The sequence below is a fragment of the Pelobates fuscus genome, chromosome 5 (assembly GCF_036172605.1).
Source record: "Pelobates fuscus isolate aPelFus1 chromosome 5, aPelFus1.pri, whole genome shotgun sequence".
NCBI classification, from domain to species: domain Eukaryota; kingdom Metazoa; phylum Chordata; class Amphibia; order Anura; family Pelobatidae; genus Pelobates; species Pelobates fuscus.
This window is the reverse complement of record NC_086321.1, coordinates 360,326,790-360,344,028: the sequence shown is the minus strand read 5'-3', so window position 1 is coordinate 360,344,028 and position 17,239 is coordinate 360,326,790. Positions and strand designations below refer to the sequence as shown.

The window sequence follows — 17,239 nt, the reverse complement described above, 5'->3', positions numbered from 1 at the left end:
ACCGAATGCTTAAAGAGGAAAAGCCACAGAGGACTGTCAGTCTAGGTCCTAGGCCCTAGGTGGTGGATTTGGACAAATGAAAACATTGCTGTTTCCCAGAAAGGGCAATTTTTGAATTTTTAGAGTAAGGACAAGGTCTCTACCCCAAAACCACTTGATTAACATGAAGAGGTTTAAGAGCTTAAATTGACCCTTTTAGAATACCGGAATCTCACATGTGGCTTTTATAGGCACTCCAAGAATATACCCCATGCAAACTGGAATTAAAATATAAAATTAAAAGTGACGCAGTAGAACAATTTCAAAGGTCTACCATTTATTCCAAGTGTGTGCATCGATGAGCTAATACAATAAATAGACCCATGCAAACATGGTTTATGGACGAATGCATTGCTAGTCATCGGACACAAATTCAAAGACAACAAGAAAACAAAGTAAAGAATTATCGGTACCGGGGGAGAAATGTAACATTCATGCCTCGTGGTAGGTTAGACACCAGTTAGAACAATGCTAGTATTTTGAAATATTACACGGATATTAGCAGCGCATTTGTGTATCTTCAAATTAAGTTTCCAGCCTCTTTGGTAATTTTAAGGAAGTCGAACACTTTGAAAACAAAAACAAAACATGAATCAACAACATTTAATCGAATAGCTAGCGAGACCAGCACCACATTAAACAGACACACTAAGCACTATAACAACTACAGTGTATTGTAGTGGCAGTTCCCATCCGTTAGGTACCGACTTCCTCCTTACCCATTTTTATATCATTATGTCTGAGCAATTGTCTCCATGTTAGTGTACAATGACGTACAGAATTGGGCAGCAGTAATAGGGTGCAAACATCAGGGATAAACCAGTTCTCGCAGTCTGTCACAGTTGTCAAATTTTGGATGCCTTTGGATGCATTATGGGGCACTGCAATCAGACTCTTTGCACAATATCCCATACAAAAATCTGCAGTAGTGACAGTGCTTAAAGTGTCTGTTTACATGAATATTAATCAACTTTACCTACAGGTTAAAGGTAGACATTTGAGTTTACCTCCTGAGAAAAGGAACGTCCATATAAATTGGTTCAGCAATGGTAGTCGGACCAGATTACTCATGAAGTCCTCCATACCTATACTAAACCTCCCGCAGAACATAATCAGTTCCAGTTTTAATAGTATCCCTGTTGGGAGAGAATTGGGATGTCCCTAAAACCTGAACCATTAGGGGTGTATCATATTGGAAGCCAGCAACTGACATAAAGCACCATTCATTATTTAAAGACAGACAGGCAGGGGTAACAGCTTATAAATGATTTTCAATCAAGACAGTTGGTTTGCACACCTATAGTCTCCAACCAATTGTTTTTTGAGGGACAATAATGGGAACACACTGTGCCTAATGTGGCTTAATTATTTTATATTTAAATCATGCCCTGGCAGGTGGCAGTCACTGTCAGTCACAAAAAGTATACTTATATGCACTGCCAATTTAAACCTTCAAGTCCTGGGCTTACTGATTATTTTTGTAGCCCAATAATCTAGCAGCAAATAGTTTAGTTTTATTATTTAGCTGACAAGCGCCAAAGTTGCTGAAGAATAGGTTTGAGTTTCATTTCCGCAGATGTCTGACCCAAAACCTACAGCAGACAAGACAACATTCTTCCAGTAGAACTCAAAATCAACCACCTTAATTTGGTTGAGCCATTGTGTAAATTCACAGGTAATATGTTAACGTTGCGGCTACAGATTCTCCAAAACAGCTTTTCGAGAAAAGGGTTCGAAGTATGACGTTGCCCACAAATGAATCTTTGAAAAAAATCTAAAATAAAATTCTGAGGCTACTGATGGAAATTATGAGGGCAGGAGTTAAGGGCCACCTTGCATAGAACAGTACGAATGTTCGGTGGGCGTCTACAGAACGTCACCACTTCATGTCCGGCCTTGCTCCAGCTTGAGAGACGGGAACCAACTTGGTGTGTAGCATTTCCCTTGATTTCTGAGAATCTGCCCCCTCAAGCCAGTTCATATAGAGCTCCTGTATGTGTGGGTTATTTTCGGGACTCTGTACCGGGACTAGCGTATAAGCCTCTTCCATCTCATGTAGAGTTGCTCGCTCTGGTTTTCCATCCAGAGTCTGTGCCTGACCCCTTCCATTCAGGCATCCTGATATAGGAAATAAAAAAAATAAAGAGTTACATACTGCTACAGTGGTTGGAGTTTGTTCAGCAATTTCAAAGTTTTAGTATCCAAATTAAATGTCTAAAATGTACGGCAATCCAGGGCCAAGTAGAGAGAGTCAATTCTAGGAGGGCACATTGTAGCTAGACTCTTAAAGTTCCTCTCCGTAACAGAGGTAGTGGTAAGTTCTTTGCAAACTCAACGTTCCAGATGAACTCATAAAAGATTTGCCATGAGGCTTGGCCCAATTTGTAGTCTCAAAGGGCACCACCACTTAACTGGTGGGTTGGGCTCCAGTACATTATAATGAAAAGGCAAGAGGATAATTTAAAACAGCAACTCAAAGAATCTCAAGTACAAATGAGTGTGTGACCACTAATGAACAAAGAAGTTACACACATGAGCTTAAGGGAACATTGCATTTGTGACGGTTTAAAAAAGTGCAAATTTCAATAGAAATTGTCACTTTTATGTTAGGGAGAAGAAGCAAGGGATGTTTTTGTCATCGGAAGTGGCCGACGCAGCATTGGAGTATTTCCTGGCACAGATTGAAAGTCTGTGCTGGGAAAAAGGGGAGGGTTTGCAAAGGCTGCAGACAACATATCTGCAGCTTTAGCAAGGTTTTCTTTTGCATATATCCCCAAAGAAAACATACCGCAAAAAAAAATGCATGCATGTTTTCTTTGGGGTTATATATAGGCAAGAAAAATTCAACAGAGTGCTTGTTTAAATACCGAACTGTCCAGACAATTAACGTAGGAAGCATTTTCAGAAGAATGATCCTTGTGTATATAGAGAAATTCTGCGGCACATGTTTAAAAAAAAAAATAAAAAAATGGAGCATTCAACAGGTACATTTCATTAGTTGGTGACTGCACCACTGCTATTACTTTGGCCTACATTGGTAATTATACATAACATTTATTTACAGATAGCAGGAGGTCTGAGAAGTCTATAATTCAAAAAGACAAAGCAATAAACATGCACACACAAGACATGAAGAAAAAAAAATATGTTTTCCAATTAAATCAATATTTTTTTTAAATAAATAAATATTTTATTAGAAAAATCTGGTTTACTTTACAAATAGATTTGGCAGTCAGAGACAAGAACATTGTATATGGTGGTATTTGACATTAGACACTGCAATTTTTACCGTATTTCACTTTTGTATTTTAACTTAAATGTTTTAGGGGGAAAAGGTGACTGGTTTAGAATAAAAGTTTTGCATAGTGCCATATTGTGATTCTTACCTCCAGGACAGGCCAGGACTTCCACAAAGTGATAATGAAACTTCCCTTTGCGCAGTTTAAGTACCATATTCTGAATATTGCGAAAGCCGTAAGCAGCAGCAAAGCGCAGGACAGTTTCTCCATCTTTCTCGAGGCAAACTTCCTGAAAATCTTTATTTCTGAAAGTAAAATACATTAAAAATCTAATTATACACACAGTATTCTACAGCATTTCCATTTACTCAGGGATTTATCAAGGATGGGTTATTTTCAGAGATTATATGCATAAAGTCCCCTGAGCTATATTTTGAGAAGAGCTTCCTGTAAACAGTGAACTGAATGATCTAGACAAGGCTCCTTGTTATGAGACAAAGATGGACAACCCAGGATGAGTCTCCCAGATCTCTTCCCAAGCTGTCCCCTCAGTTCACTTGCCCAAACTCTCTCTCTTGTATATTTTTAACAACTGCAGGACCACGTGGGGTTCACTATGCACTAGGTCTGTGTTTGGCCAGCAAGACCAAATTTAGATTAAGGTAAAGATCAATATTTAGCATCACATCGCAGTGGCCTGCTCACTCACTTTAGTGTTTTGTATGTGATTTCCTTAACATCCATGTCAAAGAGCTCCTTAGCCGCATGTCGGAAGATGTGTGCCAAGTACCCGTCAGAGCCAATGCCCTCGTGGCGAACAAACTCACAAGTGTTTCCAGCAAACCTACAAGAGAAGCCAGTACAGATATTATACACGGGAAAATGTCATCTCAGTAATAATCTATAGAGGCTGACGGCCTAACCCATGACTGAAATCAGATGATTAACACAAGGAAGGAAACATAAAAAACCCCAAATAAAACAAAACGTTCAGCTTGAACACTTAATCTGATCACATGTAAAAGTACTTTGCTTTCAAGTGGAATCATAGAATTCCTTCTGGGAGAAACTGTCTGTCCCCTGCAATGTTCCACTCATAGAACACTCTCTACCTTATACTTGTGATTGTTGAGGTTTCTTTCTACAAAATAAAAACAACCAAAAACGCAACAGAATGAACTCTAGTGGGAAGTTGTCAGACCAGTCTCTGTATGGCTTGAATTCTTGTTGTCTTAGTGTACAGGGTGAATGTAACAGATCAACAGGAGAATTAATCGTGACAGAGGAAGGAAATTCATTCAGCTTTTAGACTTCATGTATTGTCAGAAAACTCAGCTGGGTGGATCTTTGTACTACCTTGGAAAAACAAATAGTACATCTACAGCAAGACACAAAAACGCTTAAAAAAAAAAAAAAAGAAAGATTAAAAATACTACATGCCGTGTGTGCCAAGATTCAAGCCATGTGAAAAACCACAAAGCTACCCCTGAAACTCATTAACCCCCACATTCCATTAATGGAAATCGGGTATGGAAGAAATTTCACGTCAGTGTGTTGTCGTTTTTGACACCCATTGTAGAATTTGGTATCTTTTTACGGTTTTAATTATACTATCAATCTTCCTCTGTATATAACGTACATCTGTCCTTAAACCCAACTGTATGCATTTGTTTCAGCCTGTCAGAGTGAGCATTATTAAACCCGTTACTCAATTTACCTGGCGCTGTGGATATCGCTCATTGCTATGAAATAAAATGATAATAAGTGAATGATAAATAACTCACACATTTTCTAATGGAGAGGCTTCGACTTCCTTGATAGAGAGGTTTCTTTGTTCCATTATTTGCATGATTTCTCCTAACGACCAGAAACAAGACAGTAAAGCACTTTTCAAAACACTGGTGCAAATCAGCAATGATGGGTTTGTTTAAAAATGGTGCTACTGTTATTTACTGCCAGTGCCGAAAATGTAACATTGCCAGTTAGGCAGCATGAGGCACCATAACAAATTAAAGGAACACTATAGTCACCTAAATTACTTTAGCTAAATAAAGCAGTTTTAGTGTATAGATCATTCCCCTGCAATTTCACTGCTCAATTCACTGTCATTTAGGAGTTAAATCACTTTGTTTCTGTTTATGCAGCCCTAGCCACACCTCCATTGGCTATGATTGACAGAGCCTGCATGGAAAAAAAAACTGGGCTCTCTTTACAGTAAGTATTTATGGAAGGCTGTGCAAGTCACATGCAGGGAGGTGTGACTAGGGTTCATAAACAAAGGGATTTAACTCCTAAATGGCAGAGGATTGAGCAGTGAGGCTGCAGGGGCATGTTCTATACACCAAAACTGCTTCATTAAGCTAAAGTTGTTCAGGTGACTATAGTGTCCCTTTAATGTAAATAAAAGATTGTATGGTGCGAGGAGACCCCTGAGCGCTCGTTCTCGAACGGTTTAACCCCAAAGTTGCTTCCAGTGCCGATCTCAACTACCCCCAGAAGGCATGCGGGTTCTGAAATGTCAGTTTCAGGAAGCGTGGCATGCCGCTGGGCAGGTGGTCTGCTGATTGGCTGAGAGAGGTCAGCTGATGCTCTCAGCCAAGCAGTGACTCCACACTCACAAAACTGGCTTGGAAAGAAATGTACCTTTCCCAAGCCAGTTTTGTGAATGGGGAGTCACTGTTTGGCTGAGTGTGTCAGATGACTTCTCTCAGCCAATCAGCAGACCACCTGCCCAGCGGAACACCACACTTCCTGAAATTTCAGAAGCCGGATTCCGCCTGGGGAGGAGTTGACATCAGAGCTGGAGCCAACTTTGGGATTAAACCGTTCGAGAATGGTTTAACCGCTGAAGGTAAAAATGTGCCTTGGGGCCTTCTGGCAGAATAACAACTTAATTTACCTGTTTTAGTGCCTGAAGTGCCCCTATAATGAAAAACAATCAGAACAAAAACAACCCCACCAAAAATTAAAAATAAACTGTAACATAAGCTTAATATTGCCATGTCAGTCGGAATGTTGACCTCTTAAGATTCTGATTGGTTGGGTCAACATGTCCAGCTTACAGACAGAAAGAAGGAGAGACCTACCTGAGGTGAGCACACAGTCAACATCCCGGCATTTATACAAAGCGGTGTAATAATCTTCCCGCAGGGCCTCCATTTTCCGGTCGTAACAGGGGGCTATGGTCAAGTGGAATATTTTGTCAGGAGAAAGGTTCTGAGTGAAAGAAGAAGACAAATCCACAGATTTAGGTTTACAAATCTCAGTCAGTGCTCACCATGACCATTGCATAAATCTACATGCCAGTCTTCAACAAGCCCTAAAAAACACGATTGAAGGAGTTTTACAATGCAATTCCAATGGGGATCCTGGCAAATCCTCAACCGCTGTGTGTCATTGAAGACTGGATTGATGGTGTAAGCCTATAAGGGAAATCTCTATCATTCCCCCCTTTTAGCGCTTTCCACTCTCTATCAAAGAATGGTCTACTCTCTATGTAATTCAGCAATTCACGCTAGCTTGTCTTTATTGCCATGTAAGTAGTCAGCATTCTAAATCTCAGTAGAACCAACGTGTTACTTTGTAGTTCCTACAACAGATTGGAAAAGATCATCCAGGAAGCCTGGGGCCACCTTATCACTTCCTCATCACACACTGTTTCAGGTTATGGTGGGAACCTGCTAATCTCATGGCTGCCCGACTGGAAAATTATGGAGTTATAAAATTCCACTCATAACTTTATACATTCGTCACATACAGAATACAAAACTTTAGCCCAAATAGCAGAATACTAACATTTTAAAACCCAGACCCACCTTGTGAGAAGCAAAGTAACCTTTAACCAGTGATCCCATGATCTGCTGGGTGGATTTGGCCGTGCAAATATGTGGAGTCACAGAGTCACCCAGTACTCGTTCGGCATACTGCATCCACCCTGAAAAATAAATAAATAAATAAATAAAGTTAAAAAAAAATAAAAAAATCAATCAGAGTAAGACAAGGAAAAACACTCCCAATTCTAAATTTGTATTATATACCAAGCACAAGCCATTTGCACCAAACTCTGAGCATGGGGTAGAGAACATTTCCCAAGAGGTTAGCCAAGGTGAGACACGAAGAAGACACGATTCACTCGTTTCACTGTCGATAACAAAATACCCAGTTGTCTCTCCATGTATTATACATTTTCTAGGCAAGCTCTCTATACCTGTTGCACAAATTGTTTTTCGATTATACTATGTAGCTCAGGATCGAGTGCTGAAAACTGTGTTGGTGTTCTGTATACCCTGTATTTTAATACCCATACCAAAATAAAAAATTCTGGTTTATAAAATGCATGTAGTATAGAATTTTAGAATTTTTCTGCTGCTAATAGAAAAGTGTTATTTGCTAAAATTAGTCCAAACATCACCCCCCCCCCCAAAAAAACTAGTTTGCAGATATGTGTACACCAAGTAATTCTTCAAAGTGTGTATTGTCAAGAATGGAAAGTGTTTTTAAAGTTTTATGCCCAATAGCTGAATTAAAAATAATAATAATAATAATAATAATAATTCCTGGTGAGCTTGATTGCGTTTTTACTATTTTGGTGTAAAATTCTAAATGAATTTTAAATGTCTGACAATTCTTGCTTTATTGAACAACCTTGTAGATTTTTTCATTAAACACTGAAACCTGAATTGTAAAACTCGGACCAAAATAGTCAAGATGGAACTTTTAGAGAATGTTCGAAATCACTTTTTGCCTTTCAGTTCTTATTTCGCTGTTTAGTGAATAAACCTCTGTATGTGTTCACATATGGCTTTGACCAAAGAGGTTTCCATTTCTGAGAAGGATCATATTAAGGGATGGATCACCTTTCCCTCGCAATTCTTGTGGCTGTCTAGAAGCAGATTGCAGACTATTTGCCATGTCATTGTTTGTTTAGGAAACAAACTCAAGAAAGCTGAGCTCCTAAAAAGGCATTTAAAGATTTAAATGTACACAAAGCAAAACTGTTTTTTTCCATACATCAGCAGTTTCCTGAGAAGGAGTGAACTGCTCGGGGCATGGAAGATTGGTAAAAACAAGTTTCACACTATAAATATCACTCCATGACCTATGGACAGGGTGCATGTCGTGTTAGTTTCCTCCAATATTGTTTTTAACTGCGGTAATGTCCAAGACAGTCTGTACCGTGATTGCCAATTCTGTGAATTTTATTGTTAGATTATTCACCTTAGGGATACAAATACCAGATGATGTGTATACTAAACGAAACTGCAGAGTCATGCCCCAGTTATGTGATCTGACTGCTGTAAACCCGTCTATGTAGTTGCAGTCCATTCAACTGCAGTCTGTCCCTAGCAGACTGCAAAGTCATGCCAGCCAATGGATACTCTGTAAGTCTGCAGATTGTCAACACTGATGGAAAGGATGATAACCTGTTAGCCATCATTGTAAGTCAGTTTAACAGCGCAAGAGCAATATTCGGGCAAGATCAAAATGAATTCCGCTTCTGAAGCATACCTGGACATGCAGAGGCAAACATGGGGAAGGCGTGTTCATCCTGAGTCTGCCGTCTAAATCTTTGTAAGAAATCTCGCTGTGTCTCCAAAATGCTGAAGTCAGCAGCAATTGTTGTGTCAAATACATGCTGGGCACCTGCGAGAGAGAAGAAGGAAAAATAAAGAGACACATAGGAGTATATTATCTCCAATAGCCCTTACCTAGAAAGGCACAGAGTCGTGGGACATCAACAACCATATTATAGATCCCTGGTAAGATCTCACCTAGAGTATTGTGTTCAGTAATATAGGGCAGATCACCAGGTGGATATAGAGAATTAGTGGTAGACCTTTATAGATCCCTGGTAAGAATCATAGAATGTGATAAGAACCATTCGGTCCATCTAGTCTGCCCAGTTTTCTAAATACTTTCATTAGTTCCTGGCCTTATCTTATAGTTAGGATAGCCTAATGCCTATCCCACGCATGCTTAAACTCTCTCACTGTGTCAACCTCTACCACTTCAGCTGGAAGGCTATTCCATGCACCCACTACCCTCTCAGTAAAGTAATACTTCCTGATATTATTTTTAAACCTTTGCCCCTCTAATTTAATGTCCTCTTGTTGTGGTAGTTTTTCTTCTTTTAAATATAGTCTCCTCCTTTACTATATTGATTCCCTTTATGTATTTACATGCTTCTGTCATATCCCCCTGCCTTGTCTTTCCTCCAAGCTATACACGTTAAGATCTTTTAAAGATAAGATCTCACCTAAAGCATTCGGTTCAGTTCTATAGAGTAGGTCACCCGGTGGATATGGAGAAGCAGAGATAGCACTTTATAGATATCTGATCAGATCACAACTAAATTATTCAGACTGACTCAGAAGACCCCCAAGGCGAACGGGAGGTTTTCTACTTTACGCTACGATCAAACCAGTATTAACTTTTATATCACAAGTACAATCAGCGTCCACTCATATAGAATCTAGCAATCTTCAGAGGCTGCATAGAACACCAAATTCCATTAGAGAAGGCAGAGGAATTCAGCTCCAAGACATTGTAGGCAACACAACCACTACAGCAAGCTATGTTGCTAATGTAACTTAGGGTGTCTCTTTAAAACATTTTCAGTTATATTTTCCAATGAATGTGTTACTTAAGGCATCTGTGTATCCTTGGTTACTGTACCATTGGTCAAAGACATGTAACCCAACAACATTAAAGTAACTTACCCAGACTCTTTAGAAAACCACAGAGCTTCCTGGCCGCTTCACAGACAGACAGACGAAACTTGACGGCAAAGTAAGGTACGGACTGTGGATTTACAGACGCAACCACCAGACGGTGCAGGGACGTGTCGCATTTCTGCAAAAGCAACAAAGATCATCATTATTTTTTCAAATGAAGGTTTTGAGGAAACCACAAGTTCCAATGAGTTTTTCTTCTTACCTTGTTAAGGCTTAGTACTTTGAAAAATGCTTTCTGGTTTTGAGCAAAGATTTGAGCCCCCTCCTCAGACGTCACGCAGTTTCCGCAGGCCATGCAGTCACTCAGAAAGATACGCGCTTCGGTGAGTCGGTGGAACTCGTTCTTGTGGGGAGAGAAAGGAACCGCTGGTAATTAGTGACTTGAATGTAGTGAGATGGTTTCAAAGACCAACTTCTAGCAGAGGTGAGAAAAGATAAAGATGCAAATAGAAGGAACAAGGTAGCCAAAACCTTGGATCCCAGCTAAGGTGGACAGACCCACCATGCTTTTTGGCCACATATCATTTCTTCATTTTGAGGGGCATGACTTGAAAAGTGCTGCCCTATAGTATGCATAATTAATGTCCTGCAACATATTTGCATATCAGACTGATCCCGCCCATAACGGCACTCTAGATCCGAAATACCTGCATGTAGAATCAACATTTAGTTTTTTTTTTACATTTATTTATTTATTGCAAGCTCATTCTGCAAACGCCTTACGCTGCATTTTCCAAAATTCACTATGAATCAATAATGATGTAAATATAAGTGAAAGGCAAAGCATCGGAATGATTGGAGTCTGCATCATAATACAGTCACAAGTTGGAATTAGGAATTTATCTGAAGCAGCCAAGGACAGCGAATGAGTAAGGGGCGAGGGTTAGAGATAAGGCCATGAAGGGTTGGGTAACCTAAGACAGAACATGTTGGGTGTCAGATAAGATGATTTTTGGATAGAGGGCAGTCAGTTCTCACCTCCTCGCCGTCTCCGAAGGCGACAGCCAGCGGATCAGCATCTTCAGACTCCCCACTCTCATTTTTCTTCTTTTTTTTGCTGCATTCCTGAGAACAGACATCATCTTAACATTAAAGTGGAAACGTTCAGCCACCCAGCAACATCTGCAAAATTTACACCTAAACACACGGTTTATTTTGGTTGGTTTTTCTTTAATCACAAGTTGGAAACGACCCTCTTTTTAATCTTGATTAGTATACGTATATATAATAGCATAATAGTAGCTTGACAAAGACCTTTTGGGGTTGAAGCGTTGCTGTTGTGGTTCCCAATAAAGTGCCTGTCTTGAACCAAGGAGTGCCTGGACCCCTACTACTTTACCGGTTTTTAATCTAACCATACTAGATTTAGCAGAACCAACACGTTTTCCTGCACCCATGCCATTTCTGCGTGCTGTTGGGTGGAATGCGGAAAGTGATGACCTAGAGTATGCAGTATTCACGCGCTGCAGGGAGAGCCTCGATTGCAAAGGAGCCCTTCTCAACTATTTGATAAAAATTTTCCCTGAAACTAATCAATTCTAACTCGTGATGGGCAGCATCTTTCATGCATTGCCCAACTCTTTAAAAAACAAAAACATTAAATGTGCTCAGGAAAACAAGGTGAATATAGAAAGCCAAATTAAATACAAAAAGGCAGAAGAAGGGTAATAAGGAATTCATCACATGGGTAAGGTCCAGTTTCTATTTACTAAATAACTCTTCAACTGGGCTACTATGTCATTGAATGACAGCATTACAGGGGACACCTATATCTCAGCCCTCTAACCACCAGATGCTTTGCTAGCAAACGACTTGACATTCAAAAAGTATCATAGCATACTGTCAAACATATAAAAGCCATTCAGTTCTGCATAAACCTAACAAACACAAATACGACAGGATCACCTGTATATTTCAAAGCATACAAAACAGCTTAGGGGCGAACAGACAAATATTTAGAGAATTTATAAGCCACAGAGATTTATTTAAGAACCCACCTGACTTTTTTGTTTCGACAGCCAAGAGGGTCACATGTTGCTGCAATTCATTACCCGCACATTTAAAGAGAGTTATAATTAAAGCTAGCTTACCCACAAAGTGCACTAGTGCTTTTAACTCAGCAGAAGGAATTTATTTGCAGCCCCCACACGGCTCGAAGCCCGGTGCCACGTGTGCCTTGGCCCTTCACTAGCCACACCAGCGATAAAATGCCCCAATTTTATATACAAATCCACATCATTATCCCTCTAAAGCATTGGTGTCCAACCTTTTGACTTCCCTGGGCCGCATTGAGCGCATTGGAATTGTCTTGGGCAACACATAAAATATATAATATAGATCATGTATACAAGTAATATATATATTTAAAAGCCCTTTTCTTAATTTTGATATTTTAATGGTTTAGTAGATAATCCCCTTATTTGTTATCCTTGTGTGGGACTGGCATATTTAAGGATTTCAAATTAGGGAGCTATCTACTAAACATATACACGTGTATACGTATGCACACATAACCACAGATACACACACACACACCTATACACACATTCCCAAATCTATACACACATAATCACACCTATACGCACAATCACAAATACACACACACACACACACAATCACAGACCCACAAACATGTCCACAGATCCCTGCCCCCCCACGCACACAGCCAATCGCTGACAAAACATACACAAAAATCACATGCACACACATTTAATACTAAAGAGGTCAACCCAGCCTCCCTAACTTGCTCTGGGAGCGCTGGAGTGGATCCTCTTCCTGGTGGGCAGTGGTTGCTGCTGGGCTGGAGTCTGGGACCTCTTCATGCATAGATCCCTTGCGCGCCCAGCAGTGATGCAGGGATGACGTCATGTCCCGGCAGACAGCTCCCTGGGGGCGGTGAGGAAGCTGTGCAGGAGGTGCACAGAATGTAATGTGCTCAGAGACATACCTATAGCTTTTGGCACACCTCTTCCCCAATTCAAATGTTAAACACCCACTATTTTTTGTAAATTGTTTTAAATTTTTTTTTTTTAAATGCCTACTACAACAGTAGTAGGCAATAAAAAAAAAACCCAAAAAAAACCCTTCTAAACCCCCCTGCCCCATTTACAAAAACCTGTGCCCAATCCCACTTCTACAACTCCCCCCACCTTTTACAAAACCCGTGCCTAGTCACCCCTTCTACAAAACCCCTGCCGAATCCCATTTCTACAACCCCATCCCTCTACAAAATCTCCTGCCCAGTCCCCCCCCTCTACAAAATTTCCTGCCCAGCCCCCCTCTCCAAAATCCCCTGAACAGTCCCCCCCCGCCCCTCTCCAAAATCCCCTGAACAGTCCCCCCCCCGCCCCTCTCCAAAATCCCCTGAACAGTCCCCCCCGCCCCTCTCCAAAATCCCCTGAACAGTCCCCCCCCGCCCCTCTACAAAATCCCCTGAACAGTCCCCCCCCGCCCCTCTACAAAATCCCCTGAACAGTCCCCCCCTCTACAAAATCCCCTGAACAGTCCCCCCCGCCCCTCTACAAAATCCCCTGAACAGTCCCCCCCCGCCCCTCTACAAAATCCCCTGAACAGTCCCCCCCGCCCCTCTACAAAATCCCCTGAACAGTCCCCCCCGCCCCTCTCCAAAATCCCCTTGAACAGTCCCCCCCTCTCTAAAATTCCCTGAACACTCCCCCCCTCTACAAAATCCCCTGAACAGTCCCCCCCTCTACAAAATCCCCTGAACAGTCCCCCCCTCTACAAAATCCCCTGAACAGTCCCCCCCTCTACAAAATCCCCTGAACAGTCCCCCCCTCTACAAAATCCCCTGAACAGTCCCCCCCTCTACAAAATCCCCTGAACAGTCCCCCCCTCTACAAAATCCCCTGAACAGTCCCCCCCTCTACAAAATCCCCTGAACAGTCCCCCCCTCTACAAAATCCCCTGAACAGTCCCCCCTCTCCAAAATCCCCTGAACAGTCCCCCCCTCTACAAAATCCCCTGAACAGTCCCCCCCCCACCCCTCTACAAAATCCCCTGAACAGTCCCCCCCAACCCCTCTACAAAATCCCCTGAACAGTCCCCCCCGCGCCCCTCTACAAAATCCCCTGAACAGTCCCCCCCCCCCCACCCCTCTACAAAATCCCCTGAACAGTCCCCCCACACCCCTCTACAAAATCCCTGCCTAGTCCCCCGTCTACAAAAACCACTGCCCAGGCTGGGCACTGATGCTCTAAAGCTAGAATCCCCATACTTCCTTTACCAACTATTTACAGTTTTTTGCAAGAGGCCATTTGCAAATAAAAAATCAGCTTTGGCTATAAGAATACCCAGCTGCTGGAGGTTGTCTTATGAAATCATAGATTCTTTCGCTCCATAAAACCTAAACTGTTTCCTGTGATATCAGCTTATATTGCAAAGCAGTTATGTTGTGGTTACTGGTTACCCGCGGTGCAAATGTTGCTATAGCTTTAGGGGCAAAACATGAATGGGAAGGGGGGATGCAGAATCAATTTTTAATTTAGAAGAAGAAGAAAAACTATCACAGCAAGATAAGTATCAGGAAGTATTACTTTACTGAGAGGGTAGTGGACGCATGGAATAGCCTTCCAGCTGAAGTGGTAGAGGTTAACACAGTGAAGGAGTTTAAACATGCGTGGGATAGGCATAAGGCTATCCTAGCTATAAAATAAGGCCAGGGACTAATAAAAGTATTTAGAAAATTGGGCAGACTAGATGGGCCGAACGGTTCTTATCTGCCGTCACATTCTATGTTTCTATGTCTATGATTCTAATTTCAAAGTATTTGTCTGACCCCACACTAGCTATCAAACTTTATAAAAAAAACTGTGTCCTACAGTCCCAAACATCGCATTACACTTTGTGCCTACACCAACATTCGTCTACATCCATAAATAAATAGAGATAAAGTAATTGGTTCATAACTTAACAGTGAGTTGATAAACGAGTAGCAACATTTTAAACCCAAAATAAGCCAAAAACATTTTTATTTTTATTTTTTTTGCATCTCTTGTTTAGCTATATTGCAATGTTGGCTACTTTGCAATGTTTGTCAACGCACTGTTTATTGAATAAACCACTAATTCAGGAAATAGTAGGACGTGTAATAGTGTGTAGATATTTTCCCCCACAATTCAACTATTTTCTCCTAAGATCTGCAGTTTTGTGAACACTTGATTTTATTTACCAAACAGGGATCGGAAAACCAAACTGCAAAATGCATGCTGAAACAGGTAAGCTGTATTTTTATTTAGATATTTTTCCCAAATCAGCTGTTTGCACCTAAATTTTACAGTCCAGTTTTTAAGTCACTACTATTCATTGTAAAGGGAAAAGAAAAATTAGGGATTTGAAATTCATTTTGAACTTTTAAAAATTCACTAGATATTGGAGAATATTTAAAACATTTAAGTTTTGCAATTTTGTAAAAACACACTTTCATTTCAGAAAACACTATTACCCAATGCGGTCACACGGTGTGCTGTGCTGATCATGACAAGTGGAATTTTTTTTTTTTTTTTTTATGTTTTTCCATTAATCCAAAAATATTGACTTAGCTTAAAATGCTTCTGGTCACTTGTAACAACCGATATCACTGAGTAAATGTCACACACGTTCGCACTGAAAGGTGTGCAAATAAAAAATGTGTGCCAAATTTTAATTTTAGGATGACATTTCCCCCAAATTCTGCAGTTTCAAAGCACACGTGAACCCTATTATTATTATTGTTATTAATAATATAGCGCTATCAGATTCCGTAGCGCTGTACAATGAAATTCTCACTTTGTTAACCCCTTAAGGACCAAACTTGGAATAAAAGGGAATCATGACATGTCACACATGTCATGTGTCCTTAAGGGGTTAAAAAACCCTGTTAGTTGACCATATGACGGTAACACTACATGCTGCACACGTAGAGGGGGCGTATTCAATAGAGCAGACGGTGGCAAACTGTAAATTTAATTGCAAAATTTGGGTTAAATTAACTGATCTGCAAAAGTTCTCCATTTCAACTTAACAATTTTACCCTGAATTTTGCGATTTAGTTTTGAGTTACTCACCACTTAATGTTTACTGAATAATCCCTTATAGTTTAATCGCACGGTTATTTATATTTACTAAACCCCAAACTGTAGTAAATTAAAACCGGATGTCAAAATTCAGGCTAAAATAGTCAAGTTGTGACAAAAGCTGAATTAGAGAATTTTCCCAAATCAGCTTTTTTTCTCTCTCTCTCCTGCATTCACATTTCAATTCTGAATTCTGAATTGAGCAAAATATTATTATTTTATTATTTATATAGCGCCATCAGATTCCGCAGCGCTGTACAAAAAAACAAAAAGCTTATTATTGTACTGAAAGTCAAACTGCAAACATTAGACCAGAGTAGCTGCACTGGAGTAAGTCTCAAATTCTGCTGTTTTCCCAACTTGGCTGATTGAGCCCTCATCTTTTTTTGTCGTTTACCACCAGTCACTTTTTAGTGAATAAACCTTAGATTCTGAAGTCAACTTAGAATCTCTTATTTTAGAATATCAGAATTAAACTTCACCCTGTCTGAAAGCCAGACATTCTAAACACAGAATTTGCATGTATACAATGTAAACAATAGTATAAAGCAGTAAGCATGCATTAACCCAGGAGCACAGCCCATGAAAGTCAAACTTGCAGGGCTGGCTGTGTGAAAGGGTTAAATCCCCCCTTATCCTGGGTGCTAGTGATAGATCAGAGCTTGATACATACCGATTTGGTGCAGTTTTCACACTTCATGTTGAAGCAGGTCCTGGGCCCCTTGTTATAGATACAGAGAGGGGGGGGTTATCTACAGAAGGATCATACACCAGTAAGGCACACTGGAGGCAGAGATGGGGCAAGCACCCCCTTTCTATGTCACCCTGGCCTTTGTTACAGGCTCTACAGCCACCTCAGGCTCCCCCAACCTGATGGGCACAGCATGGCAGCCAATGGGAGTACAAAGAAGGAGGGCTCTACCACTTCCACTCTGGGCTGGAGTTGCACAAGAGGTCACGTGATCTCCCGGCTCTTAAAGGGACCGCGCACATTATTGTGTAACATTGACTTATTATCATGCAGTCATAGACACAAATGTTCGGTATTTAAAATATATATATATATATATATATATATATATATATATATATATATATATATATATAAATATAAATAAATAAAAACATTTGTTTTGTGTGTTTTTTTGTTTTGTTT

At 40.5% G+C, this 17,239-nt stretch overlaps 1 protein-coding gene across 1 annotated transcript; it reads right to left on the bottom strand.

Moving 5' to 3' along the window:
- Positions 1–299: 299 nt before the first annotated feature.
- Positions 300–17,012, bottom strand: NARF (nuclear prelamin A recognition factor). The gene is made up of 11 exons (XM_063456010.1): positions 16,757–17,012; positions 10,991–11,077; positions 10,215–10,355; positions 9,998–10,130; positions 8,787–8,921; positions 7,094–7,212; positions 6,365–6,494; positions 5,063–5,135; positions 3,988–4,122; positions 3,426–3,583; positions 300–2,157 (listed from the first exon to the last, which is right to left on the bottom strand). The coding sequence occupies exons 1-11, from the start codon at positions 16,781–16,783 to the stop codon at positions 1,916–1,918; spliced, it is 1,380 nt and encodes a 459-aa protein (XP_063312080.1). The 5' UTR covers positions 16,784–17,012; the 3' UTR covers positions 300–1,915.
- Between the last annotated feature and the right edge of the window lie 227 nt (positions 17,013–17,239).

Excerpts from the sequence above, each read along its gene's own strand:
- NARF (XM_063456010.1), bottom strand. The coding sequence starts at position 16,783 with ATGAAGTGTGAAAACTGCACCAAATCG. Across the intron at positions 6,495-7,093 it reads GTTACTTTGCTTCTCACAAG|AACCTTTCTCCTGACAAAAT; the intron begins GTGGGTCTGGGT and ends TCTTTCACTCAG. Across the intron at positions 5,136-6,364 it reads TGACTGTGTGCTCACCTCAG|GAGAAATCATGCAAATAATG; the intron begins GTAGGTCTCTCC and ends TCTGGTCGTTAG.